Source organism: Emys orbicularis, chromosome 13 (assembly GCF_028017835.1).
Source record: "Emys orbicularis isolate rEmyOrb1 chromosome 13, rEmyOrb1.hap1, whole genome shotgun sequence".
Lineage (NCBI taxonomy): Eukaryota > Metazoa > Chordata > Testudines > Emydidae > Emys > Emys orbicularis.
In genome coordinates this window covers 30,837,583-30,853,208 of record NC_088695.1, presented here as the reverse complement: position 1 = coordinate 30,853,208, position 15,626 = coordinate 30,837,583, and the positions used below count along the sequence as shown (strand labels likewise).

The 15,626-nt window shown below is 42.9% G+C and overlaps 1 protein-coding gene across 1 annotated transcript in view; it reads right to left on the bottom strand.

The window, feature by feature from the left end:
• The window catches only part of B3GNTL1 (UDP-GlcNAc:betaGal beta-1,3-N-acetylglucosaminyltransferase like 1), a 342,640-nt gene that overhangs the window by 314,608 nt on the left and 12,406 nt on the right, over positions 1-15,626 (bottom strand). The window contains exon 4 of the mRNA XM_065415053.1: positions 9,375-9,439. Within this exon, the coding sequence (XP_065271125.1) occupies positions 9,375-9,439 (65 nt within the window). The remainder of the gene's footprint in view (positions 1-9,374; positions 9,440-15,626) is intronic.

Here is a 15,626-nt window from a genome sequence, read left to right as displayed (position 1 = left end):
CTACTGCAACAAACAACTGGTTCAATTTTTGAAAAGGCTTCATCTGTTTGATACAAAAAGCCAATGATCGCCAAACGTCCAGAGCATGGAGCTTTTGTTCCCGGCTATTAGCGTGTGGCTTAGGGTAAAAAACTGGGAGAAAAATGTCCTGATTGGCATGAAACTGAGAGGCAACCTTTGGAAAGAAAGACTGGGTGAGGTCGAAGCTGAACCTTGTCCTTATAGAAGATAGTGTTTGGAGGTTTGGATGTTAGGGCCTTAAGCTTGGACATTCTCTTAGCTGAGGTTATCGTCACCAAGAATGCTACTTTCCACAACAGGTAGAGTAGCGAACATGTCACTAGGCTCTCAAAAGGGGGGCCCCCCCATCAGCCTCAAAAACACCAAGTTAAGGTCCCATGCAGGGATTGGTTGTTGAACTTGAGGGTATAATCTGTCCAGTCCTTTAAAAAAATGGCCAACCATCGGGTTAGCGAAGACTGATCAGCCTGCAACCCCTGCCTGAAAAGCAGAAACGGCAGCCAGTTGAACCTTTATTGATGATACCGACAGACCTTGTTGCTTCAGGTGCAACAGATAGTCCAAGATAAAGGGTACTGATGAGTGCATGGGAGAAGTATTCCACTTAGCCAAGTAGGTGGCCCTAACACATTGGCTGGGAACGGCAAACCACGGCCACTGGGAGCTGCAGGGGGGCCGCGCCTGTGGACAGTCAATGTAAACAAAATGTCTCGCAGCCCGCCAGCGGATTACCCTGGTGGGCCACTTGCCGAAGGTTGCCATCCTCTGCCCTAGTGGATGGTTGTCTACTACCAAGGACGACCACCCTAATGGGTCCCGAGCAAGCGAGCTCCAGTGGGTTCAACCAAGAAACTTCCATGCTGTGAGATGGAGAGATTCGAGATTGGGGTGCTGAAGGCAGAGGCAGGGTGATTGGAGGTTCCACCGACAGTTCTAGGTGTGTGGCGTACTAATGTTGACAGGGACAGGCTGGTGCTATTAATATCACAGAGGCTCTGTTCCTCCTGATCTTGAGCAGAACCTTGTGAATGAGTGGGATGTGCCAAAACGTGTAGAACAGATGGGAACGAGGAATGCATCTGCGATCGAACCCGGGCTGTGATTCAGGAAGGAGCAGAATTGCAGACACTTCCTGTTGTGCCTCGTTGTGAACAAATCTATCTGGGGAGCTCCCCACCATTGGAAGATGTTGTTCATGACGTCCAGGCGTATGGGCCACTCGTGGTTGTGAAAGGATCCGCTGAGATGGTCCACCAACTCGTTCTGAGCCCCCAGGAGGTAAGATGCCTCCAGATGTATCAAGTGGGCTTTGCAGAAATTCCACAGCCTGAGGGCTTCTTGGCATAGGGGAGAGGAGCAGGCTCCACCCTGTCTGTTTATATAAAACATTGCTGTTGCATTGTCTGTCATGACTGATACACATCTCCCTTCCAGGAGGGTCTGGAAGGTCTGTCAGACTAGAGGAACTGCTCTCAGCTCCCAAACGTTGATGTGGAGCAAAAGCTCCGCTTGGGACCAGAGGCCTTGAGTTCTGAGCCTTCCTAGATGTGCTCCCCAACCCATTGCCGATGCATCTGTGACCAGAGAGAGCGAGGGTTGAGGTCTGGAGAAGGATACTCCTGCACACACCGCTTGCGGGTTGAGCCACCATAGGAGAGACTCGGTCGCCTTTGGAGAAAGCGTGACTATCTTGTCTAGGCTGTCTCGGTTTTGACGATATACCGCTGCCAGCCAAGCCTGGAGGGGCCTGAGCCTCACTCTGGCATTTTGTACTACATATGTACAGGCGACCATGTGTCCGAGGAGCTTCAAACAATTCCTTGCTGTAGTGGCAAGGTATCGGCTGAGACTCTCTATGATGTCGCAAAGCATCTGGAACTGTGATTCCAGTAGGAATGCTCTGGCTTGCTCCGAATCTAACACTGCCCTTATGAACTCTATCCTCGGAGTGGGGGACAGGGTTGATTTCTGCACATTCAGCCGAAGGCCAAGCCTGTCGAAAGTCGACCTTATCGGGCTTACCTGCTCCCTGGAACGGCCCTTGATCAGCCAGTCATCAAGGTATGGAAACACCTGCACCTGCCGTTTTCTGAGGAATACGGCCACTACTGCCATACATTTGGTGAACACCCAAGATGTTGCTGCTAGGCCGAAGGGGAGGACTGTAAACTGATAATGGTATGGTTCACCACGAACCTGAGGAACCTTCTGTGGGATGGGACTATCGAAATATGAGAGTACATGTCCTTCAAGTCAAGGGTGGCATACCAATCCCCCGGATCCCAGGAGGGAATAATGGAGGTCAAAGAGACCATGCGGAACTTCAACTTTTTAATGAATTTGTTGAAGTTTTGCAGATTTAGAATGGGCCTGAGACCACCTTTGACTTTCAGGATTAGGAAATAACGGGAGTAAAATCCCTTTCCCCATAGCTCCTGAGGAACCTCCTCTACTCCTCCCGCTCTCAGGAGCATCTGCACCTCTTGCATTAGATGTTTTTCATGAGAGGGGTCCCTGAAGAGGGACCGGGGAGGGGGAGAGCTGAGTTGGAGGGAATATCCCAGTTCTACCGTGCAGAGCACCCAGTGGTCTGATATAATCTGGGCCCAGGCAGAGTAGAAATGGGATAGTCAGCATGAAAAACACAGGGCAATTGGATCTGGTACTTGAACTGGTGCACAGCCCTCGAGCACACCCTCAAAAGGCTTGTATCTGTCCGGAGGGCTGTTTTGCCTGGCCAGAGCCCTGAGCAGATAATGGGAGGAGACTTCCTCCTATGATTTCTGCTAGGCCTCCTAGAGTAGTCCTACTTGTCCTGAGGCTGGTAAAAATTGAGACAGGGGCTACAGCTTAAAATGCCTTCGTTGCAGTGCCAGGATATGCATGCCAAGGGACTTGAGTGTGGCCTTTGAGTCCTTAAGGTGATGTAGCCTTGAGTCTGTCTTTTCAGAAAAAACAGTGAGGAGCTTTCGAATGGGAGATCCTGAGTGGTCTGCTGGACCTCATTTGGGAGTCCTGAGGCCTGCAGACAAGAGCTCCTTCTCATAGTAATGGCCGAAGACATGGTCTAAGCGGCCAAAACAGCAACATCCAGGGCTGCCTGTAGTGTGTGGCCCGTGCCACTAGCTTGCCCTCCTCCACCAAGATGGAGAATTCTGTCCTAGATTCTGATGGCAGTAGCTCAATAAACTTTGACATAGCTCTCCAGGAATTGAAACTATATCTGCTGAGGCTTGAAATCCGAAACTGGAGGCCCCCGGTAGAGTAGACGTTCCTCCCAGAAAGGTCCAACTTAGCGTCCCGGGCTTTGGGTGAGGGCCCTTGTTGCCCCTGACACTCGCATTCATTCACTGCTGCCACCACTAAGGAGCCTTGGGGCAGATGCAAATAAAGATATTCAAACTACAGCTGTCGATTAATCGCAATTAACTCATGTTTCTAACACAAAAAAATTAATCGCGATTAATCGCATTGTTGAACAATAGAATACCAAATGAAATTTATTAAATATTTTTGGATGTTTTTGTACATTTTCAAATATATTGATTTCTATTGCAACACAGAATACAAAAAGTACAGTGCTCACTTTATATTATAATTTTTTATTACAAATATTTGCACTGTAAAAATAAACAAAATAAATAGCATTTTTCACCTCATACAAGTAATATAGTGCAATCTCTTTATTGTGAAAGCATAACTTACAAATGTATATTTGTGTTATATAGCTGCACTCAAAAACAAAATGTAAAACTTTAGAGCCTACAAGACCACTCAGTCCTACTTCTTGTTCAGCTAATCGCTCAGACAAACAATGATTTGCATTATTTTATTTTTGAGTGCAGTTAATTTTTGGAAATAATTCTACGTTTGTAAATTCAACTTTCATGATAAAGAGATGGCACTACAGTACTTGTATTAGGTGAATTGAAAAATACTATTTCTTTTGTTTTTTACAGTGCTAATATTTGTAATAAAAAATATGAAGTGAGCACTGTACACTTCGTATTTTGTGTTGTAATTGAAATCAATATATTTGAAAAATGTAGAAAACATCCAAAAATATTTACATAAATGGTATTCTATTACTGTTTAACAGCGCGATTACTCGCATGATTCACGATTAATTTTTTTAATCGCTTGACAGCTCTAATTCAAACCTTTAGAGGGAACAAAATATTTCCTCTCAGTCCTCTTTGCCGTTGGGGGCAGTGAGGCAGGGGTATGCCTATGGGATTTTGTGGTGTCCTGAATCATTTGAATTAGTGGCAGAGCAATACGGGACAAGCCCAGTAGTCAGGATGTCCACCATAGGGTCTGAGGACTCAGTGACTTCTTTGACCTGGAGCACCAGGTTCTGGGCCACTCTCCTCAAAAGCCATTGGTAGACACTACTCTCGAGTGCAGGGGTCGGAGAGATCCCTGCTACAGCTTCATCTGGTGACGAAGATGATAAAGTCAGTACGGGAACAAGCTCTTGCTCCTGACCTTCTGTACCAAGTGGGTCTCACGGTGCCAGCTCCTCTGGTACTGTGGCCAGTTTGGTGCCATGCGGTTGGTCCTACACCGAGGGAGGCGGAGGAGGTGCATGGCTCTCAGAGATCACCGACTGAGACCTCCTGGAATGAGACCCTGGGGCTTGATGGAATGTCCATGGGGTCCAAAAAGGCCACTGCACCCGTAACTGCCGCTGCGCAGGCCAGGGCACAGTACAGAATTGCTGACCCATGTCAATTCTTGCGTGCCTCCACTCCCATATGTGTCCGCTCCGTCTGGACATGTAAGATTCCGGCTCCAAGTCTGATTGGGAGGACTAACTGCACAGCTACCAGGGAAGAGCAGTGCCAGTCTGTGCTAGGGAGCAATCAGGCAACCATCGCTGCGCCATAGCCCGATTAACCTCGGGCGGTGCTGAGGAGTGGTGCCATAGCGAAGGAGACCAGCGTGGCACCATAGCTGGGTTGCCATGCAACAGCGCCGGGGGGGGGGGGTTGCGGTGCCAACACTCGTGGGGCCTGACGCACACTCGCATCTGGAGGGCGAAGCCAGTGCCATGAAGGCAATTAGATCTCTGGCTCCCTTTAATGTCTCCGGCCTGGAAGGCATATATAGCACCTCTCCGCAACTCTCCCAGAGAGGGGAGTCCATCGTCACCTGACTCGACTGACCCTTCGCTGAGGCTGCAGTCAACAGCACCATGCTGGTTAGTGCAGTGCCTGAGTGGCCCTGCACGGGTCACAATGCACTCGGGGCATTTTGCCCTGTTCTTGGCGTGGATGAGTGCCCCCTCTCCAACTTCTTATGTTTTTTACAGGGTACTGGAGAATGGGAGTGGTGCCAGACTGAGCCGTGGATGGAGCCCCTCTGTATCGGAGAACCCTATCGGTACCGAGAGTCTCTGGAGCTAGAGTCCCTTCTCGGTGCCGAGGTCTCCCTCGTAGACGCTGGTGCACGCCGCACTGATGTTGATATGCTGGGTGCTAGTTCAGCCGAACTCAGCTCCGAGTGAGGGCAAAGGGCTGCCTCCATCAGGAGAAATTTTAATCTTTGGTCCCTCTCCTTCTGGGTTCTGGGGCAAAATCCCCTGCAGATCTTACAGCACTCTTGTTGATGGGATTCCCCGCAGACACTTCAGACAAGAAGTGTGAGGGTAGCTCCTTGGTATAGGCTTATTACAAGCCATGCACTGTTTAAACCACGAGACATACCCCAGTTCTGGGGAAGAGGGGTTGCCCCCAATGAACAGGGCTGTAATTAATCTAACAAGTACACTAAGACTAAATAAGAAACTAACTATTTTAACTATTTACAGGTAACTACAAGTAAACCACTAGGGAAACCCTTGCAGAAGCAAGAGAGAAACAACGTTCCGGCTAACCGTCACTGGCAGTAAGAAGGAATTGAAGAGGCAGCAGGTCGGCAGTGCTATATATGCGGCGCCATGATGGCACGACTCCAGGGAATGCCTGGACTAACCCGACAGATATCGTTAAGGGAAAAACCTTCCAGAAACTGTGCACACAGTGCACACACATCTACTTGGAATCGACATGAGCAAGCACTCAAAGAACAATGGTTATAGCAGAAAACAAAAACATATTAGCTTTTAGTCAAATAACCAGCACTTAACACAAGAATGGGCTGATCAAATTCTAAAAATTTTGAGCCTTGTATCCTCTTTTGTCATGTTTCTTCCCAATTCACTGTCATCACAAAGCTATTGGTGCTTTGAGATATAAGCAGCTTGACTCCAGCTGAGATAGCAAGTGAACAGTTCTCTCTGGAGTCAATACTTCCTCAAAGATACACAAGCAAGAAGTCCTAAAAAACACAATACATTCTCTCCTCACATACACCAAATGCATAATGAATTATGTAACCTGCTCTGTATTAACCCAGAACCTGCAACTATGAATGCAAATCTGAAAATCAATTTCTTGGCAATAATGCAGCTCATTCCACATGCCTGATATCAACATTCTTTTCTAAATAACTTGATACTGGGCTGGTGAACTGAACCTAAGAAGTGAGGGGGCATATGGAAGCAGACACAGACAGCTCAGTCACACAGCTGGAAACATCTGTGTTTGGGTTATTACCACATAGTATCTAGTAACTACTGTCAGACAGAATACTGATAAATTCCTAGTTTTGTAGCAGTTTTTGCAATTATTTTATCCCCTCTATATTAATCTTTTTTAGCCAACAATAGCAGCCACAAAGAAAAATAGCAGAACATTATCTTTAACAACACATTTGATGTATAATTTCTAGGATACAGGGACATGAGTTTTGCTAGCTCAGAATGATTTCACCTTTGAAACATCTAGTTGTTAGTGCAAATATGTAGAAATTAAACAAAGAACCAATATTCTCTACCTATTTTCAATTATTTTTCAAGCTGGGACCATAAAACTTTTGTTTGGAACCACTTCAAATGGTCCTAAATGTATACAGCACACATTCATTTCAAAATTAATCTTTCACCAAATCTGAACCATCCATTAGAACATCTGGGGGAAAAAAATATTATTCAGCCGTAATATTTGTGAATGATTGCTACAGATTACTTTACCCTCTAGAGCAGGGGTCGGCAACGTTTGGCACGCGGCTCGCCAGGGTAAGCACCCTAGCGGGCCGGGCCAGTTTATTTACCTGCTGACGCGGCAGGTTCGGCCGATCGCGGCCCCCACTGGCCGCGGTTCGCCGTCCCGGGCCAATGGGGGCGGCGGGAAGCGGCGTGGGCGAGGGATGAGCTGGCCGTGGCTTCCCGCCACCCCCATTGGCCCGGGACGGCGAACCACGGCCAGTGGGGGCCGCGATCGGCCGAACCTGCCGCGTCAGCAGGTAAATAAACTGGCCCGGCCCGCCAGGGTGCTTATCCTGGCGAGCCGCGTGCCAAACGTTGCCGACCCCTGCTCTAGAGCTAACCAGTGAAGGGAAATTATGCAGCAGTGTAAAGGTACATGACATACATGCAATCATGTAAATAATAATTCAAACATTTAAAAGAGATTTTTACACACACACACTTTCTCTCCTCTTAAATGTCAAATAAAAAATATAAGTAATGACCTGATTTATAATCGCCTGATTTATAACCATGTTTGTCTGAACTGGAAGAGGCAGAATAATCCCCTCTGATATTTACCTCAATGAATCACATATATATGTATTTTGCACTGACGTGACATTGCACTACATGGTGCAACAGACTTTTTACTTCTGGAGACGTGGGCTTTTGCTGGCTAAGCTCACAAGAAAAATTGGTGCGGTGGTTTCATCCTAAATCCCCAGCATTTAACCACGCTACACACTGTGGAGCAATTGTCTAAGGCTGGAATACCTCGGGGTTTGCAAATAACAACTGATTTTGGGTCACATCTTGCTTGCTTCACTCATGCAAGCAGTGCCATTGAACCCCAAAAGTCAGTTGGACTCAAATTCATGGAACTATTCACAGGAGTTAAGATGGGTAAGATTTGGTTATGCATGGAGCAGTTTGCATTGAACCTGCCCACATTCATACAAATGGAGCCTGATCCTAAGCCCACTAAAGTCAACTGGAAAACTCCCATTGACTGCAATCGTGCAGGATGAAGGCCTTAATCAGTCACTTCATGAGTACAATTTACATGAAACACCTATAACCTGATTAAAAAACAAGGTTGTTTAGCAAGTGAACAAAATCTAGAACAATGAACTTATCTCCTCAGACTTACTTTTTTAACATTCGCTTCCTAATGAAACTGTAAGGAAACTAATACTGAGATCTGGTAAACACACTTTTGCACTGTACTTGGGTACAAGCTACTGAAATGAATAACTTTGTGCTATGTGAATGAAATGAGATCTCCAAACACCCAAGGATTCGTATAAGATCTGTAACTCCGACTGCTCAAACTGTCACTTCTGGAATGTGTGTGTGATATTTGACATGCACATTCTGAAAAGTCACTTTCCACAACCTTCCTCAGGTACCAAACTCCCTTTAAAAAAATCTATTTAGGCGGGAAATTGGAACAAACCTTAATATAATGAAATTAAATAAAAAAGGCAACATGTAACTATGTCACTAAATATGGTACTAAATGGCATTAGCAATATTTCAACTAGTCAAGCAGGCTACTGCCAGCAAAACATATTCCACACTTAGTTCTTGAATGGAAAGGCAGAGAGAGGAAATCACTGGCAGACTCCTTGGACCATAAACAAATGTAAAACATATCAGCTGTTTAATAATATTTAGCATCAAGAGTTCAATATAGGATATTTTTTAAAAATACTGCATCCAATTGACATTGCAAGAAGAATTTATAGAATCAGAATGTGATTACCTGAGTTAAAAATCTAGCCAGGACTCTAGCATTAACATCTCCATTCTTAAAAGATCTCATGACACTTTTTATAAAAGACCACAAGCAATCAGGACTTTGATTTTACATTGTATCAAAAAAACTGTAGCATAGTGCCCCTATTACTACACAAAGGCCTGGTTCAGTTCCAACTCAAATTCAATCAAATGCAACCTTGACTACATTCAATCTGAATCATCAACACCATCTCTCCTGCAGCACATGGGACATGAGAACTCCTAAAGAATGCCTAAATATTGACCTGACCCAGCCTTGGGATTTAATGGGATCAGAGCAGAAGGTAAAGAAGTCTGCAGCCATATACAAGGTTGAAAGATTAATACAAAGTTGTAATTAGTACTTAACATGTGTGAAACAACTTGACTTAAGAAAACATTTAAACATCTTGACTTAAGAAAAATCAACCACCATATTAAAAACAATCTACGGTAAGTGTTTTGTTGACAAAACTAAATAAAATGTAAAGAGTCAACTTACAGAATCCAGAAAGCAGAGGTAGGTCCCAGAGCTCTGTATTACTGCTTGGTTTTTAGCAAAGCCAACTGAAGAGAAAGTAAAGAGATAATGTTAAAAATAATTCTAAAGATATGTGTATCACAACATATATTTTAAATTATACTGTAGTCAAGATTAAATGAGAGACACAAGTGGAGATCTACGTTATTATGAAAAATGTTTTGTTTTACATGCCTTAAACAGGAATCTTTGAAGTATTGTGGCTACCTGGTCCAGTCCTGCTCTCTCAACAGACACCAGTCTGTTGTGATGTGATCCAAATACTGCATCTCACATGCTGCTAAGATCTCTAGGTCTCGGCAGTGACTGATCACTGTTCCTGATTCTGGGTCCTTCAGGTGTACTCCCCAGGCACAGGCCCCAGGTCTGACATCCTTCTTGAGCAGTGGAATCCTGCAGTCTGGTCACCTAGACACTGGAAGCCTGGGCTCAGCTCTCAGCCCACCCAAGCCCCCAACTGCTTGAATGCATTCCCCTGAGACTACCTGGCTGTGAGTGCTCAGGTTTCTAGTTAATCCCTCTATGGACCATGTGGCATAAAGCAAGGAGATAAAAAGCAAAGCAAAGGAATTTCTTAAACACACACAACTTTACTCTTTAAAAGCACAAAACATCTATGAAAAACAATCTCCTGAATGCAATCCCCCTCATTTTGATCTCTCCACCTTTAATGAGCCCACAGTTTGGTCCAAGTCCTTCATGCCTGCACTCCTCCTTCTGGGCCTTCTGTTTCTGGTGATGGAATGGCTTCCTTTGCTTAGAGAAGCATCCCATTTTAAAATAGATTTCGTCCCTCTTTAGTCTGCTGGAGAAAACTGCAGCTCTACTAGTGTTAACAATACGGCTCCATAATTACAAGCCACAGGCACTCAAGTAGTAATAGTGGGGCAATCTTTTTTTCCCACCTGTAAATTACATATTTTATAGCGTTTATATGACCAAATGCTAGACCGTCAACCAATGCGTGTAAAAATATATTTCTCCAGGATAAGGCAACTAAAGGAAGAAAAATATTTGACACTCCACTCTTTGCCTTTATGGGTGTAAGTGATTTCCTCAGGATTTGGTGAGGATATTCTGTACAGTAATTTGCAGTTCTGAATAGCAAATAGACAGCCAGGAATTTAACTCTTTGAGGGGTTTGGATTTCCTTGGGGGTGGGAAGTTGTTATTCAAGTTGAAGACCAAGTGGACTGCAGAGAAACATTTATTTGTACATGATAAGCTTTGGATGCAAACTTGACTACATATTTTACATGGGTGCTTCCTTTTTGCCTATGTACACTCTGCTCTAGAGCAGAAGTTCTCAACCTTTCTCCTTATGAGGTACCCACACACGTACACAACATGCTATAAAAATTCCATGGCCCACTAGTGCTACAACAACTGTTTTTCAGTAAATTACTAGCCAGGGCCAGTGTTAGGGGTAGCAAGCAGAGCAATTGTCCAGGGTCTCACATCACTGGGAGCCTCACGAAGCTAAGTTGCTCGGGCTTTGGCTTCAGCCCGGAGCAGTGGGGCTCGGGCTTCAGCTTTCTGCCCTGAGCCCCAGTGAGTCTAATGCTGGCCCTGCTCTCTGGTTTATTTCAGTGGATGCCCTAAAACCTGCTCGCAGTCTTTCCTCCTCCCTTTCCCCCCCCACCAGGGATTCCCAGACCCCTGTTTGAAAACCACTGCTCTAGTTGTCTTTACCCTAAGACAATAAAAATTGACACACAGGAAAAGATTATTAATCCATCTAGGCCAGTAATCTGCCTCCAACAACAGCCAATGGCAAATGCTTAAAAAGAAGGCATATACAGTAGCATACCATGAGGAATATTTCTTACTGACTTCAACTGGTCATCATCTTATGCTCTGAAGAAAAAGATAACACTTATTTGTTTCCTAACTAGTGTAACTGTTGGTGCTGTTCTCTCTGGATTCTTCAGTAAAGCGTTAAAAGAATGCTCAGGGATTTTTTAACTTAAACTACAGTTGTATTGATTAGAAATTTAAAAATTCAATAGCCACAGTTTTCATAATCTTCCTTGTCTTAAATAGGATTGAGCATGGATAGTGTACTCTCTACCTATGGGGACTGTAATGGACTTTCACAATACTAGTTTAAAACACTGGTCAATCTACAATATTAGTTCAAACCCAGAAGCAAATTAATAATGAATACAAATAACCACCACTTTATGGCTCATATAATCACCATTTTATGCTGGCCTACATGAAATTGGACTGAGCCTACCAACCTGTTCTTAGTGTACACATCACCCTTATTTAGCAGTTTCACCAGCTGATCACAACTAGGCAAATACTGAACTACTTCAAGTGTACACTGTATGCACATCTAGTCTATGGTAGAACACTCTGGTATTATTGTTACATTGTCCTCCCTCCCGCATTCCCACCTATTGTTTCATCAGCCTTTTGTCATTAACCAATACTGCAAGTTCTTTAGACCAGGGACTGACTTTTACTGTGTTTCTACAAACCTACACAAATCAGGGCCTCAATCCACATCTGGGCCCTCTAGGTGCTATTCTAATATAAATCATAGACAAACTAAACCCCAAAAGGGCAAGAATGTGCAGACCAGCCAATCTTTTTGGCCTGTGGTATGGGCCCTTTAGAGGACTCCAGCAAGGCATAAGAGAAAAAAAGCCTGCCTGTTCTGTAATAAATAGAAAAATTTCCTGTGCTGCAAAGACTATTTCAGACAGACTGCCTCTCTCTCTCTCTCAACAGGAAATAATATAATATTGGTTATTCTCTTTATCTAGGGCAACATGGAGTGCTGAGGGGAGCAAATCAAAAGGCATATAGTAACAATGAGCATAAATATGGAATGCTTACATGGAAACCTCTCCACAGAAACGCAGACACACAAAAGTGTAGTCAAATTATAATGCTGATATCATGGATCCATTGTGCCCACCTTAACAGTGCAGCTGTAAGAGAGGAGACCCAGGCTCTTTCTAAAAGTGTACAATGATTTTTACTAAGGCCTTGTCAACACAAAAACTTTCAGAAGTTTAGTTAATCCACTGAAAACCTGTGTGGATACTCTTATTTCTGTTTATGAGTGTCTTATTTCAGTTTAGCTTAAATCTATTCCTAATGGAATGAAATTAAAGCAAAATAAGCTTGTCTTAAACTGAATCAAAAGTGTCCACCCAATCTATTGCATCAGATTAACTAAATCTGTTTAAAAGTCACTTGTACATGAAGACAAGTCCTACTAATAAGCAAAACTATTTCAAAAAAGATGTGAAGCCAAGAAGCAGCTACACCAAACAGCTGGTGTAGTCATTCTTAACTCCCCCTCCCCCAATTCTATCATCCCCTGGAAAAGAAGAGAGAGAAGAAAAAAGGACAGCATGGCTTTTCAGTGCGTTCTCTCTTAGGTGGAAGAGGGAGGATGAGGAACAGCACAGGAGTGCTTAACATGTATACCCTGAAAGATACAAGAATAGCACTGGATCTTCCATAGATCACTAGAGTCCATAGGGTTTCAAAGTTGCATGCCTGTCTCTGAGCATTTGCAAACTCTTTCCCCAAAGGGCCAAATGTGGTGACAACTCCAGGAGTTAACATCTAAGATGTTGTCTACATGAGAAAGTTGTACTGGTTTAACTTAAAGTGTGATTTTAACCAAGTCAATTAAACTGGTATGACTTTCCAGTGTAGACGAGGCTTAAGTTAACAGCCTGGTACCTGTACTTTTCCTCCTTCTACAGTTTGTTCTACAGGAGGCAAGCACAAGGGCACCTAATTTAACCTGAAAAACCTTTTGAGTCCCATTTAATACTGTACCTGTCATTTAGGCCTTGTCTATGCCACAAGTGCAGCTAAGTCAGGAACCTCGTTATAAGATGGTTGTCACCTGACCTAGTTACAAGATTATTCCACTGTATAGTCTAGAGGATATGTGTAGTATATCTTTAAATCTACAGCAGGTAGACATTAATGGCTTTAAAGTGAAGCACAGACACAGAGTATCTTTAAGGATAATACCTCATCTTATTCTAATAAAGTTCCTTGATCAATGTTTACAGAAATTACTTTCTATGGGACCTTAAGCATATTCCCTAACCAGGCTAGAGCTCTGAACTAGTAATACAGACAGATTGATACTGAAAGTCAATCAAGGAATAACTGTGCTTTTACAAACTTCCATGAGTCAATTATAGTACAGTACAGATAGGTCCTTCATCATTCTTCCTGAGAATTCAGAGCGAAGAGATCATTTCCTGTCTGCATTTTCCACTACCTCCTGGGAGCATGTTGGCCCACCCACCAACAGTACAGTAGCACTCAAGGTTACACCTAAATGAGTTGTTTTTAACACCTCATATATGTAATTGTAACTCATAAGACAAAACCAGTTGGTAAATTCAACAGCTCTCACAAGACTAGAGTTGAATTTCTGGCATCCGCAGCTTCAGTAAGAAACAGCTAAAGCAAATTAGCAAGTCTGGACATGCCAAACAGGAGAATCCATAGTTTTTAAACAGTTCTCTCCTAAGGGAAAGGGAAAAAGAGTAGGATGGAGTTGACCTTGCACTCGTAATCCCCGCACTGGATCAATAACTATTCTACCAGGATCAGCAGTAACTAACCCTATATACATATTTCATTCATTATTAATATGATATTTCAATAGTCATCACTGTAAAATGACTGAAGTCGAAGGAAGCAGTGATCAAGAAAAAAAAAAAGGCAAGGTGACTCAACTTCAAGATGAAAGTTAAAAGATTCAAAGATAAGGAACTTTCTGAAATCTTTAAGATTCTGCTTTTAAATCAAATCTTTTAGGGAAAAATTTGAAGTATAAAATGTTATATCAAAAAAGGTATAAAATATTTTTTCTAGATTAAAACACGTCTGGAATTTTATTAAACAGTTACTTATAACAACAGTGTCTTAAGAATAAAAAAGGTATGTTAATTTTGTGATTTAAGAAGAGATTTAACTCCCTGGGGAAACTAGATATTGAAAATTGGTTTCCCACAATGAATCCTGTGTTTGGCATAAGCAAAGAATTTGCTTTAATATTACAGTACTGAAGAAAATCAAATGTTTGTGCCAGAACTCTCTTTTGTAATGCCTGCTTACTTGGTGAAAAGAGCCTGTTACTATGGTCACAACAGTAAAAACTTAAGCCTCAGTGAGATATTAACATTCCTTGCTCTTGGAAAGAAAAAGGATTTTTTTTTTTAAGCCAGTGACCCTTTCTTTTTTTAGTCCCCCCCCCCTTTTTCTTTTACATGATAGAAAAGAATCAGAAATGAATTTTAATCCCATATAAATAGTCCAAGACTTGAATACCGACTGCCACATTGTTTCTGTTTTGGGGCTTTAACCAGGAAATATTCCTTCCAGTTGTAACTACTCATAAACATACCAAAATAAATCACTGAAGACAAAAGGATAATAAAGATTTCAAACTATCCTGACTCCCCAAATGTAACAACCTCTAAAACAAGAGAGGTCCTTATTTGAATAGTGATCTAACATTGATTCCTACATAATACACTTGGTTTTAAAAAACAGGTTATTTTGTTTTATTATTATTTAATGTGATGTACATGAACACACCTTTTGCTTACGTTTTGTTTGCTAAAACTAGAGGAGTTTTTGTCATTCATAGATAAAATTTTGTTTGTACAGTGAATTAATTTATTTACATATACTGGCACCAAAATTGTTTGGAAATTAAAAATTACCTGAAATAAAATCAGGCCTTTCTTGAATGGGACTATATCACCTAGAATGAGTACAGGTTTCTTTTGGGCTGCAAACAGGTTGCTTCATCAAAGGAAGTAGAAACGGTTTCAAAATGTTCCAAAATTATGCCTCTCAAATTATTGGCAAACAAATGTCCTGCAATATAAGGTCAATTTTCTGTCCCCAGCCCTCCATCCATCCAGTGTCACTAAATCCTGCCTTACAGGGGTGTTGCCTATTCAGCTCCCACAGAGACTATCAGCACACCATCCTCCTCCTCCCTGTTCTTCTGACCAGTCTTCCACTTTGTTCTCTGCTCTTGTGTGTTAGTCAAACTGAAGAAGAGATCAGAAAGAGAAGTGAACTGCCAAGTGTGGGAACAGCATGAGCAAAGTTATACATAGTTGGGTGGAACACAGAAGAGGGAATGGACAGAGAAAAGTGAGGGGGAAGACAAGAAGAGTAACAATGATGTGAACTGCATTGCAGGGA